We start from the raw sequence: 13,983 nt of genomic DNA, 5'->3' as shown, positions 1-13,983 counted from the left end.
CTGAGTATTCGTTGGAAGGACTGATGCTGAAGCTGAAGCTCCAATATTTTGGCCACCTGATGCAAAGAACAGACTTATTGGAAAAGACCTTGATGCTGGGAAAGACTGAAGGCAGGAGGAGAAGGGTTCGACAGAGGATGAGATGGTTAGATGGCATCACCAACTCGATGGACATGAATTTGAGCAAGCTGCTGCAGTTGGTGATGGACAGGGAAGCCTGGCGTGCTACAGTCCAAGGGGTCACAAAGATCAGACACAACTGAGCAAATGAACTGAACTGATGCTCTTTCATGTGTTCACTCACTCATTTATTTCCACATACATCGATCACATATTATGCGCCAAGTGCTGTCCCAGCAGCTAAAATATCCACATGAACTACTACCAAGTTATAATGCATTTGAAATCCATACTGTTGTTGTTTAGTCAGTAAGTCCTGTCCCTCTCTTTCACAACCCCATGGGCTGTAGCCAGCCAGACTCCTCTGTCCATGTGATTTCCCAGGCAGGAATATTGGAGTGGGTTGTCATTTCCTTCTCCAGGGGATCCTCCCAACCCAGGAATCCAACCTGCATCTCCTGCATTGGCAGGCAGATTCTTTACCCCTGAGCCACCAAGGAAGCCCGAAATCCATTCTACTGACTTTTAATATCCCAAACAGTATTTGAATCTAAACAATGAGTTGCTATTTAATCAACCAAAACAAAAATACGTATGTATTGAAGAGATATTAAGTGACATCTGTCCTGGTCACCTGTGGATAACATGTTGGAGACACAGACACGGAAACACAAGGTCTGCCCTCTCAAAGAATTTTCTGGCCATTAGGGAAGTAAAGCCTGAACCCAGTCAGTCATTAATTTCCCCAAGTGTTAAGTCAGTTTCTCTTTCGTGCATGTTCGGTGTGCAGAACCTGCCCAGAAAAAGTGGTTCAGAGACTGCCTTGGGCACATGGGAGGAGGTGTCCCTGGGGCAGGGGATGTTTTTGAGCTGAGACCCCAAGCCAGTGTCCTGGTGCCGGCTGTAGAAGCTGGCAGGGGGCTCAGAATTGGTGCAAACAGTCCCTGCCAAGGCGCCAAGGTGTGAGAGAGGGTACATCTGAGTGAGAGGCTGGGGTGGGAAAGCTGGATTGTTTCTTTGGGACTGTGTCAGAATTCCACTTTTTGTATTTTGCTTTGAAATGATTTCTGAAATATCTGACAGACCATTTTTCCATGTAAGCCAACAAATATTTCAAAGCCAAACCTGACATCCTGAAATCGTCTCTTCGACTTTTTTTCAGGGGAGTGGAAGACGTTAGTGACATCATTTTAATATTATCCTCAGACACCTGTATCATCTGCCTTCACAGCTCACATCTGAAAGGCAGACTCTCCATGTGTTTTGCACAGCGTGTCAGAGGCAAACCCCCGTCATCAACTTGAACAGGCTCATAACGTGTGACCCCTGACACCCCTTGGCCATCAGCGTGCCTTTCTGTGACTGTACTTCTGTGGTCTCTTTAAGCCCCTTACACACTGACCACTTTCAGAAGCAGGCGGAGGACGAGAACGTCTTCCTGGGTCGCCTTATCCTTGAAAGTTCCTTGGGCCACGTGTCGGAGGCCAGCACTGCAGGCCAGCCCTTTGCTCGGGCTGGTTCCCCATCTTTGAGCTCTGCTGAGTGGACCCCTGAGCCTCAGAGACGTCTGTTCATTTCTTCTTGCCAGTAGAATCCTTGCTCAACAGTTTTTAGGCTACCGTATTCTAGAACATCTGATTGGAGATCTCACCCATTTGGGTATTTTTTTTTTTTTTCAGTCAGCTCGTTAGTGACATCATTTACCCTGAGCACCTGTCAGAGCCACACTGGGGCTTGGAGGGATCAGTGTCCACCCTGAGTGTCCACATAGGAACCCACGCTCTGCTGCTTCACTAGTTGGTGCTGCCGAAAGGGCACCTTCCCTCTGTGAAGGTCAGGGTTAATGGATCCTCGCTGTTCATAGAAGGATGTCTTTGTGGGTGGTGAAGAGCCTTAGAGAATGTCGTTTTGGAGGGGGCGTCGTTGCAGGGGTCCACACAAGATGGGCACCTTCACGCCACAGCCTGAATAATCCTGCGGTGAGGCCACGCGTGGGGTGTGCGCTCTGCAGCCTGACCCGTCAAGGGTTTCCTTTACTGAACTGCAAGCCTGCTGCTGCTCTGAGAAAGGGGCCCTTTTCCATGACCCAGTGCAGAGCAGCTTCTAAATCTTTGTGGTCCTCACCCAACCCACCTTGACGGTGCCCAAGGGCTCACAACTCTCCGCACTGCTCACAGGAAGCTAGCCCCTCATCAGGGTGCTGGAAGGTTGTCAGTCCATCCTTGCAGCCAAGCATCTCACTGCCGCTGTGTCATTAAATTCGTGTCCGAAATCAGAAAGAGGAGGCCATCAGGGCCCTCCGGGTAGACTTCTGATGGAGCAAATATGAATTGCATTTATTGATGTGCTCTTAATTTATGATATGTTAAGAAGTGTATTTTAATTTTTGTACATACAGGCATACAGGCTGTTGGAGAATTTTGCATGAGCATGAATTTCAGAATCTGTTTTCCTGGTAGAGTCTTTGAGGAGTGACAGAGAAGATTTTCAAGAACAGTGTGGCAGTCGTATCTGGGTTGCTCTGAGTGGTCACGCCTGAGGGCAGGTGGCTGGCCACATACCCCTCACAGGACCCTTTCTCCTGGGTGTTGGTGGGGTAGCTGGAGGGGGCTAGGCAGCATTGGAGGCTTCAGGGGGTCACAGATCAAAGTGTCTTTGGTTAAGGAGGCTTAAGATGGGGGACGGATCAAAGTGTCTCCTGGCCAAAGGTTGAGGGCCCTGAGTGCCACATTCGTAGCCACACCGGTTTATAGGAGGTGACAACAGCAGCCGGTGTCACGCAAGTACGTGCCGTGGGCCAGGTCATGTGCTCAGTGCCAGGCCTTTTACCTCGTGGCATCTCCCTGTCAACCGCGGGAGTTCAGGGTTAGAATTCTCCCGATTTGGGGCTCAGAGGATTGGTTCCTTCCCCGAGTGACAGAGTTGTGATTTGAATACGAGCCATCTGGCATCTCCACCCACGGTGCAGCTCTGGCTCTTCTGCTCTGCGGCCTCCCAAGGAGGGAAGGCGTGTGTCCACGCCCCTCCCCCATCCCTCTGCTGCACGTTTGGGAAGTGCCATGTCCGGTGCTGGGAGGTGGTGGGACAGAGAGCTTGCGGTCACTTAACGGCTATGGCTCGAAAGCCAGAGTGACCTCCGGCTCACAGTAGGGCTCATTGGGCTGCCTCGGTGATGGGGACGGGCTGCACAGACAAGCTGAGGGACCAGGCATCATTCTGGTTCTCTGGTAAAAGACTCGGCTCTTCAAGTGAAAGGACCACTCCTGGCTGCTCACCCCAGCCCTCATTTTTTCTTTTCTCCCACAGCTCTTAGCGTTTATCCTTCTTCTGTCCTCCCCACTGTGGCTCTTGGTTATATATAGTCCCTGTCACCTTGGAGGTGACAGAGGAAAACAGAGATTAGGTGGGGGGCCAGTATGATTTCCAAGATGACAGAGGGACCCAAAGCACCAGGAACGCGCTCACCAGTCCCACATCAGCTGAAACGCATTTACCCAAATTCGCCCAAACTTTGGGTGACATCTTGTGTCTGCTCTGTCATCTGACTCCTACCTCCACCCCACACACCCGCCCCCTGCCCCTGCCCCACTTCCTCTCGACTTAAGCCCCCAGCTGGTGGCCAGCACTCTGTAAAGTGAGAGGCCTCTGGTCAAGGCAACAGCCCTCAGTTTAAGAAGCACACTTTTCACCAGGGCATGGAACTGCAAACCCAGCTACCCGAGGACACACGGCCTGCATCCCCGCAGGCCAAGTGGCCCCGGAGTGTGCGGGCCAGGGTCCCCCTGCACTGGCCAGGGCTGGCCCCCACTGGCAAGTCCTTCCTCTCTGGCCCACCTTTTCTACACTCCATAATAAGTCCCCCTTCTGTTTCCACTTGTCATTACATCACCCTTCATTCCAGCAAACTCTCGTCATGTGTTATTTCTAAGCTTACATATTATTAGCATTCAAGGATGGCAGTTCTCTGATGCCTTGTAGGAAGGCACCCTAATCTCACCTACAGTGTGTTTCCAGGTCCCGCTGTGGGGCGACCGGGTTCTGGAAAGAATTAGTGCCCCCTCCCCTCCACATGCCCCTGGAACTTGAGTAAGAGGAGAGCATGCTTCAGACCAACCCCCGTCCACAAGCTGCACACTAGGACGACACAGGCTATGTTCGCTCCTCTTTATTATTCCCCATCTGGCACACGATTTGGCTTCCCTGGTGGCCCAGCAGTAAAGAATCCGCCTGCCAATTCAGGAGACGGGAGTTCAATCCCTGGGTCAGGAAGATCCCCTGGAGAAGGGAATGGCAACCCACTCCAGTGTCCTTGCCTGGGAAATCCCATGGACAGAGGAGCCTGGCGGGCTACAGTCTATGGGGTCACAAAGAGTCGGACTTGTCTGAGCAACCACAAAAGCACATGGTTTACTTATTTTGGGTTTTCTCTGTTTTCATCCGCTGCACCCCCAACACACACACACACACACACACACACAAATAACAACTTGGTGAGGCAAGTGATTTGTCTGTTTTGCGTATTGCTGATATAACCTAGAATGGTGCCTGGTGCCCTGGACATGTTCTGTCGATGTTTGTGAAATAAAGCAGAAGCCGAGAGAGAGAGAACCCAGAGGGTATCGGCGCTGTTTCTGCATTCCCAACCACACTGGCAGTGGGGACCATCTGTTTCACTTCTGGATTAAACACTGATTGAGCGACTCCATGTGAATGTGTGTTTAAGAATCTACATGCCCAACAGTGCCAATGGCACTGGTGGCTCGTTAGGACTGTGGTGGCAGGAACAGCGGGACTTGCTGGATCCAGGCGCCCCATGGGCATACGTGGTGCGTCCTGGGGAGGAGGGGACCCCAACGGGGAGGCTCTGAATGCCTAGTTCATGCCTTCCAGGTGTCCTCATCAGCACTGTTTATAGAGGGGGCTCTGCTGCCCTGATCTTTGCTCCAAATACCTCTTGCCTGAGAACTGGAGGGCAGCTTTTCTTCACTTTGATGCTTCAGGACATCTCTGGCAAATCAGAAAATACTTTAAAAATAATAGGAGGTGTGTGTGTTTGTGTGTTAGTCGCTCAGTTGTGTCTGACTCTTTGTGATCTCATGGACTGTAATGATAGGATATGTAAATGTAGAAAAGAGTTTGGTCTCTGAGAAGGTTTCTTAATGGCGACAGCTATTCAAGTGGGACCTTAGTTCAGACTAAGGTGCGAGGTGCAGCCCAAGACCGTAGGTGCCTTCGAACTCTGCTTTCAGCGCTCAACCAGTAAAGCAGAGTTGTCCTCATGTGACTCTCATGTTTTCCCAAATAATTCGAGACAAATAATTGTTTCTGCTGACGGTGTCTTTACTGAAGAATCTTAGTTACAAGTAAGAAGAAATGACTCTGGCTCCTTTAGGTTAAAGAACAAGTAATTTATCTGAATGATGTTGGGTCACCTGTGAGGCTCTCTAAGTGTTGGTGGGGCCAGACAAGCCTCAGGAAGAGTTGGAAGACAGCCGGCCTACATGTTTGGAGCACCCTTCTGGAGTGTCCCTTGGACTGTGGCTGAGCCCCACCTCTGTCCATCCAAACTCACAAAGTTCCTGGAGAAGCAAGCCTCGTTGTCTTCATATGGGCTTTACTACTAGACCCGCCAACTGTGACTTTAGGGACAGGGTCGAGTTGAATAGACATGGCCACTGCCTCCTCCCCTGCCAGCGATGTGTTCTTTCGAGGTTTGGGACTCTGAGACTCAGTTCAGATCAACCACCCAGTAGCCTTTTGCATCTTGGTCAAATGATTTGCTTTAAACAAAACAGAATAGACGGGTAAGCGTCTGGTGTGTTGAGAAAGCATGCCGCAGATGGCCAGTCCTCCCTGCCTGTCTCTACCTGAGCCAGAACTTTGGCCTGAGTGCCTTCCTGTCACCTTGCTCGTCTCCCTAATTAACCCCAGGTGATGTTTCCTGGCCCACAGGGCCCAAAGGAAGGGGTGAGTAACGGTGAATCCACAGCCTGGCCGGAGCCATCCAGAAATCATCTGACACTTCGTCAAGAGGGAACTGTCAGAACAAGATATCCATAACCAAGCTCCTGACGGTTGTGCTTGGAGACAGTTGAATTTCTGCCAGACTCCAGCCAGAGTTCCATTCCCCGGGGTGACGTGCAGCACAGTGAGGGGATATTGCTCAGCAAATATTGACGCGCCAGGGAATTGGCATTCAATTACTGACTTGACAACTCATCATAAGCTGCCTTGGACAGCTGATATGAAGGATTACCTATTCACAATTGGATCCTGTTGTTGAATTGCGGCGATCGCCAGGCTGAACTTATTTCAGGGAAGGGAAATGAATGACACTTTAAGAACACAGATGGAGACTAGCAACCAGCCAGCACTCTCTGTGCAGGAAGCAGCACTAATGGCTGGGTTTTCACATGCTTCCTCCAAGGAATGGTGTCTTCTGTGGGATGTTTTGTCTTGTTTTGGGGAGGTGGGGATGGGTTGATTTTCCGCCTCTCCCATGAGGCCTGTAAAAAGACGAACCATATCTTCACTCCATCACACCTGGCCCACAGTAGGCACTTGGTCCATTGTGTGGAGTGTGGTTCTGGTGTGGGTCAGTCTAACGCCCTGGGGCACATCTTACCCAGGGCTGTGCCCTCGGTCAGGGCACTCGACCAGTACGTCTGGCCCCTCCGTCAGAACCTCGTTTGCCCTGGGCCAGCGCAGTGAGCTCTCAGGTCCTCACGTTGGGCTCCATGGGCCGAGGGTCAGCTCGCCAGCCGGCAGCTGTGACAGGGCCACCTGACGTCCAGCAAGGCCCTGGTTCCTGGAGCCCAGACTCTGGGAGCCTGCCTTTTGCTCGGCCTCCATCCAGCTCCTCTGCCCCGTCTCGTGCAGTCTTAATTCCTTTTAATTTCCTGTTTCTAGGCAAGTCCTTTTTTCCTCGCCTCCCACCCCCAACCCCTCCCGGGTCACCCTCCCTGCTTCCTGCTGAGAACCATGCTGTCTCTGGCCCCCAGATGTCCCCCGCACCGCCCTCCCCTCCCCCAGTCTGCAGAGTTGCTTCCTGGTGAGTTTTTCTGTTTACACAGAGGAGGACTTCCTGTCCACATTGAAACAGGGTGCCCGCTGGGGCGGGGGTGAGCGCTCCCCACAGAGTGGACCTTCAGAGCACAGGGGTGAGTGGCCAGTGTCACCTCAGCACAGATCCAGCCCAGCCACACTCGGGGACACTGGGCTCATCCCTCCAGAGATTCACTCTGCAGAAGACCTGAGAGCCTCAACCTCAGGGATCTGGCACCTTCCAGAATGGAGTCAGTACCAGCATGTGCCAGCCCCCACCCCCGAGGAGGAGGGGGTCTGGGAATGTCACGTGACCTTCCCATGCTGGGGACACGTGTGTCACCTCTGTCAGCCCCGGGGACCAGAGGTGTGGGGCAGCCGGCTCACACAGGCCAGCACGGGGCCGGGCTGGGGTCTGCAGGTCCTCCGCGTGCTCTGCGCCAGGAGCCTAAGCTGTGACCTTGGCTGAGGTCAGACGCTCATCCAGTCGGTGTGACGTGAAGCCACGGGAATATTAAGATCCGCGTGATTCCAGTTTTCTTTATTTTCAGTCAGAACCAAAGCATAGGCACCTTCCAAGTCCATTCTTTGCCTTCTGATGTGTTTCTTGGTATTTCTCCAGGGGCCGTGCCGTCACTTCTGGGTCCCAAGCCCCGACTTTTCACTCCTTCACCCCCTGGACCTCCGCGGGCCCCCAGGCTACCTCCTCCCCACCTGACACTCCATCCCAGCTAGTCCTGTGACTGCTCCCGCCCTCCCCGGCTCTCAGAAGGGCCACACGAGGCAGATGGCCCCTGAGCCCCCACTTTCTCACCCAGAAATGGGGGAAAGTTACTGCTCTGTCAGCTCATTGCCCGAAGGTGAGACTATGACTGGGATGTGGGCCCTGGAGAGCTTTCAGAGCACGTGTGCCCCATGGCAGAACGGGGGCCCTGACATTTGTGCTTCTTGTCACACTGTCATTTTCATGGTCGTTGCCATCGTGAGTGGCCCCCTGAGTCCCGCTCTGCCCATCCTCCCTCGTGATCGGATGCGTCCCGGATGCCAGGCACACCTGCCAGGTGCCCTTTAGGTTTGCTTTCACTGTCTCCCTCTGCCGCCTGCAGCTCCATCCTCAGCACGCCCCGCCCTGCCCTTCCCCAAAGGCCTTTCCCATTTCACTTTTCCACGGTTTCTCTCACCTGGTGTCCACTTGGCTGGGCTCCGCCTGCCTTCTGACCTCAGCCAGCGCCTCGCCCGGCACAGCTGCCCTTCCTGTGGCTAATAATGGATGCTGCCAGATATTCCACTCTGAGCAGCCAACCTTTCCTGGATGCCCGTCATCACCGCTGGGCCTCAGCTAGGATTGGGCTGTTGCTCAGCTAAATGCCACCCAGGTGTTCCTCTGTTTTTGTTCCTCTTACTTCTCCTCTGGAGTGAGTGACGTTTGATTTCTGTCATTAAGCCGAGAGGCCGGCTCACTCATCTCCTGTACACAGGCACCGTTCTCGGGCCGTGGGTCACACAAGGAGTCGAGATTACTGTCATCATAGCTGCCATTTATGGAGTGCCAGTTACGATCTCGAGGTTTTATATACTTCCTTTTATTGAATCCTTACAGCAAGCCTATGAAGTCGATACTTTCAGGCTTGTTCTGCAGATGGTGGACCCGAACTCAGTGTCAAGGAACTTTCCCAACATTTCATAGCTGGAAAGTAGGCATGCTGGAAGTCAGGTCTCCCTGGCTCCCCTAACCAGTGCCCCTTCCGCCTATGGTCCCTGCTTTTGGAGAGCCTGTGACCTGGGGAAAAAAGTGTTAACAAGATAAGAATTGAAAGATGGGAGGCCAGTTGGTGGAGAGCAGTGGCCTGGCTCTGAGTGTGTCTCTGACTTCAGGGAGGTGGGGGTCTCTGTGGGTGGAGAGGTCTTCATGGAGAAGTGGGGTGAGAAAGGACTGGTAAAAGAAAGGTGAGAAAGGGTGGCGAATGAGGAGGGCAGACACAGCTCCTGAGTGGGCAGGTCTGAGCCAAGGGGTGAGCTCGAGGGGAACTGCCACACTTCAGCCCTTCAGGCTGAAAATCAGAATGTCAATACATTCACCGTCTCTGTACTGTGTCTACTCTTTTCATAGCTTATTTGCCTAGTAACAGGATTAAAGGGGATATTTACATGAACTTTTGAAAACAAATATCCAGTTTTGTCTTTCCTCCTGCTTATTGCCCACCCCCAACTCAGGAGGCTGCTGCTGCTGCAAAAAAAAAAGCCTGTTTGATCAGTGAGAATCCCGTGGTTAATGCATAAGCAAATGTCACCTATTGGGGGAGGGGACAACTAGAGGAGTCCTCCATAAATGTCCTCTGTGAATCTTCAGCGGCTGCATGAGGGCTGTTTGTGGGGCCTGATCCTTCCTGCGAGAAGAACAAAGCAAATCGGCTAAGATTCGTTTTGGTTCCAACCAGCCAACCACAGCCAGCAGCCAGTATGGCTTTCCTTGTGATGAGCAAGAACCAGACAAAAAGACTTCCAGATAAAATTGGGCTTTGGGGCGCCCCCACCTGCTACACGTCTCCCCTGCATTCCCCCATCCCCTCCCCTCTAATGGCTCCCCCCCCGCCCCGCCCCATACTGACCACTTGAGTTTTCTTGCAGTTTCCTAAGAGGCATGCCTGTGTGCTCAGTCGCTCAGTCATATCTGATTCTTTTGCGACCAATGGACGGTAAGCCCACCAGGCTCCTCTGTCCATGGGATTTCCCAGGCAGAATACTGGAGTGGGTTGCCACTTCCTCCTTCAGGGGATCGTCCCCACCCAGGAATCGAACCCGCATTGGCAGGCGGATTCTTGACCCCTGAGCCACCTGGGAAGCCCTTCCTAAGGGGAGAACTGACCAGCCCAGGGGCCTGCTCCCGTGCTCTTAAGAAAAGCCAGGCTCCACGCCCCGCCTGTCCTCGTCCTCCTTATCCATAAGCACTCGGACCCGTTGCCCTCATTCCACTGTGGCAGCGGTGTTAGCCTCACAGCCGCCATAGTTTGCTGGTTTCCAGTGTTTCACTGGAAAAAAACCATGGCCCCTGAATCCCGATGAACAATCTCCAGCGAACACAGCACTGTTCCTGAGAGACTGTGTTTCATATCCTTTCCCTGTCTGCAAAGGACTTTTTCTCACATCTTTTTGGTAATTGCCATGAGCTGGACTTGTAAATATTAGATGTGGTTGAGTAATACTCATCTGGTGAACTGACCAGAGGAAACGGACGTTTTTTTTCCACTCTTGGAATTCTGGCACCCCAGGCCTGCCCCCCGAAAAGGGGCACTTGGGGATTGGAAGGGAAAGTCTGCCTCTCCCGGTGCCAGCAGGCCCCGCGGGGCGGAGTGACGTGTGGGCAAAGGCTCCCGGCGCCCGCAGCCTCGCCAGGTGTTCCTGTGCCGGGCTCAGGGGCAAAGAGCGTTCATTGTTTCGGAAATTGGCAGGTTCCCAGAAGTTCCACTGTCTTTCCTCGGTCTGAAATGTCAAACATTTCCTCAGCGGGGTGGGGGATGGATGATGGGACCCCCTGAGGTTCGAGCCCTGCTCTGAGGCAAGAGAAGGGAGTTCTGTCTCTCACATGTGGCTGAACGCCGTTCCCGTCCTTCCCGTGGCCAGTGGCCAGCGGTGGCTCAGCCTCCCTCGTCCTCTGAACTGGAACTTCCCTCCTACGTCTGAACTGTTGGGGGCTCCCCGCTGCCTTTGTCTTTAAGAAATAGCAATCTCTCTAATGTTCTGCTTGGTGGTGGTGGTAGCGGCGGCGAGTTTTCTAATGATGCCTTTTGGTGATACTTCCTGACGTTTCTGTAGATGAAATATGTCTAGGATTTGCTTCCAAAAAATACACCAGGGGAGGGTATGGGTGAGAGATGCACCAGGGGTGAAACCGGCTGGGCCTCAGATTGACCTTTGTTAAAGCCAGGTGATGAATTCATCACAGTTCCATGGACTCCTATGTCTGTTCTTATGTTTGTTTCCATTTTCCCACTATAAAAAATTATAAGAAGGAAGAAAGGGGGAACAAAGGAGAAACTCTTTATCTCGGTTTTTCAGCCCAAAGACATCTGGGCCTCTCTCTGATGAACCCTGTGCTGTATCTGGGATCAGGATCCCCCCGGACGGGCCCCCCCTGGTGCAGGAGAAGGGTAGGAGCATGGCTGAGGGGTCCCTGCCCCCTGGATTCCAGTCCCAGCTCTTCCTCTCACCAGCTCTGGGGCCTTGGGTGACAGAGTGAGCCTCCTGGAACCTCAGCCTCCTCATAGAAAACAGAGATGAGACTTATCGATTGCTGAGACTCGAGCGAGGTGACCTGGCCCATGTGAATAATCCATGCACGCTGTGGCCTTGCTCTCCCTGGCTTTCCAGAGGCCCTCAATTTCTCTTTCTGAAACATCCTTCAGGGGAAAAAGACTCCATTCAAGGAAGGTGCCAGAGTTGTGTCCGCATTCCAGAAAAGCCCGAGTCCTTAAAGAGAAAGCATTGCAGCGATAAGGTTTGTAAACATCTACTCTTTGACCCTAAAGAATCCACGAGGCTGCAGTTGGCTTATCACTGTCACTCGCCACCTTAGAATGACTTCCTCCAAACACCCTGGGTGCACCCCAGTTTACTTAGGCCTGCTGGAAGCCTCCTATCCGGAGGAGCCCTGTTTTGCCCTGAAAGGGTTGGACATGTCAGCATCTTATTTGTCGTTGCTCTCCAAGTCCCCCTTTTCATCTTTGGATTAGAACCCAGTGTATCATGTCTTATTGAATTGCCATCTATGCTGTCAGCCGGCGAAGCCTGTTTTCTTTCTTCACGGGCCTTAGGGAAACTTGTCGCACCTGTCCTGTGGCACCATCTGTAGAACCCGGTTTCTTTGAGAGAATAAGTGGCAGCTGACAGAGGAATCTCTGTGTTGGTGATGGTTCCGACAGCTCCCGCCCTCTGCTCCCGCTGCGCTGTGAACTGTCTCCAAGGCCCCAGGGACGGGCTCTCCTCCATCCTCCTGGTGTGGCCGCAGAGTTTGCAATTGGGGTCGAGCATTTATGGGAGTTTGTCTCTTGGCCTCCTTGACATGTCTTACCAGCTCCTCTCTCCCTGTTGTCTGTCCCTTCAGTGTCCTTCTCATTGGCTCTTCTTGTTCCTTCCAGATACTCAATGCATTTATTCATTAAAAAAAAAATATTTAGTTGTTGTTCAGTTGCTCAGTCATGTCCAACTCTTTGCAACCCCGCGGACTGCAGCACGCCAGGCTTCTCTGTCCTTCACCGTCTCTCAAGAGTTTGCTCAAACCCATATCTGTTGAGTTGATGATGCCATCCAGCCGTCTCATCCTTTGCTACCCCCTTCTTCTCCTGCCCTCAGCCTTTCCCAGCATCAGAGTCTTTTCCAGTGAGTTGGCTCTTTGCATCAGGTGGCCAAAGTTTTGGAGCTTCAGCTTTAGCATCAGTCCTTCCAAAGAATATTTGGGATTGATTTCCTTTAGGATGGATTGATTTGATCTCCTTGCTATCCAAGGGACTCTCAAGAGTCTTCTCCAGCACCACTTGCTGTGTGAAAACATCAGTTCTTCAGCACTCAGCCTTCTTTATGGTCCAACTCTCAAATCCATACATGACTACTGGAAAACCATAGCTTTGACTAGACAGACCTTTGTCAGCAAAGTGATGTCTCTGCTTTTTAATACACTGTCTAGGTTTATCATAGCTTTTCTTCCCAGAAGCAAGTGTCTTTTGGTTTCGTGGAAATAGTTATTTTTACTTATTTGTCTGTGCTGGGTCTTCATTGTGGCATGCAGGATCTTTAGTTGTGGCATGTGGGGTCTAATTCCCTCACCTGGGATTGAACCCAGGCCGCCTGCATTGGGTGCACAGAGTCCGCAGAGTCCTAGCCACCAGACCACCAGGGAGGTCCCCATTTATTCATTTATAGAAAGAAGAACCTCTCGTGCCTCTTTCGTGTGCCAGGCCCTGCTCCAGGCACTGGGGATGTGGTGGTGAACCCACTGGGCAAAGGCCCTGCCATGGATGCTCTTGTGTTGATGGTGGCGGCAAAGAGTAACTAACCGAGGACCTAAATCATAGTTGAAGAAGGTTCACTGCAGAGACAGAGGACAAGGTCCACTGCAGGTCTCAAAGCGGCTCCTTGAGGCCCAGAAACTGATGCTGAGTTTTGGAAGACGAGCAGGCATTCACTAGGCCACGGGTGCTGGGAGAGAGCACCCTCTGGACAGCAGGGGTACAGGCCAGGAGGCAGGGCACAGGGCCCGTGGGAGGACCTGGAGGCTGGGGTGGCCTGAGGACAGGTACGGGGTGTATCTTCAGGGGCCCTGGGGCAGATGGCCCAGGGCCTTCAAATACCATGAAGTGTGTGGATTTTAATCCACTAGACAGTTTTGAGCCAGGAAACAGCCTGATCTGATTTCTATTCCAGTTCACTTGAGGGAAAGGATCAGGTAAAAGGAGCAGCAGGTCAGTTCCCGCAGTGGCCCAAGCAGGAGATGCTGCTGACTACGGATGCCCGAGGCCGCTCCCCTTGGACTGCAGGCTTCACGCGTGGAAACTCAAACCAGATGTATGCTTTCTCCTTCCCAGCCTGTTATTGTTCTTGACTCCTTGGTCTTCATCACTTGTTCTGCTTTTCCCATAATCACCCTGATTTGAAAATTCAGGGCCATTTGTGAGCCTCTCCTCTGGGCCATCGCAGCCTCAGTCCAGATCAGAGCCCCAGGGGCAGCCTCTCAGGCCCACGTGGCCTCCCAGCTCAGATCCTGGCTGAGTGTCGGTGGCATGGCTTCTTCCTCAGCTACCACTCGGCCCGTTTTCTACTCTTTCC

General features: G+C 52.5%; 1 protein-coding gene across 2 annotated transcripts in view; it reads left to right on the top strand.

The window, feature by feature from the left end:
• Positions 1 to 13,983, top strand: part of STX8 (syntaxin 8) — a 198,794-nt gene that overhangs the window by 181,428 nt on the left and 3,383 nt on the right. The window contains exon 8 of one of the 2 annotated variants that reach the window (XM_061143470.1): positions 11,568 to 11,752. The exons of the other annotated variant lie outside the window; for it this stretch is intronic. Coding sequence (XP_060999453.1) covers positions 11,568 to 11,737 — 170 coding nt within the window. The 3' untranslated portion in view covers positions 11,738 to 11,752. Of the gene's footprint in view, positions 1 to 11,567; positions 11,753 to 13,983 lie in introns of those variants that run through there. 2 annotated transcript variants of the gene reach the window in all.

The sequence above is a fragment of the Dama dama genome, chromosome 5 (genome assembly GCF_033118175.1).
Source record: "Dama dama isolate Ldn47 chromosome 5, ASM3311817v1, whole genome shotgun sequence".
Classification (NCBI taxonomy): domain Eukaryota; kingdom Metazoa; phylum Chordata; class Mammalia; order Artiodactyla; family Cervidae; genus Dama; species Dama dama.
This window is presented reverse-complemented; position numbering and strand designations above follow the sequence as displayed.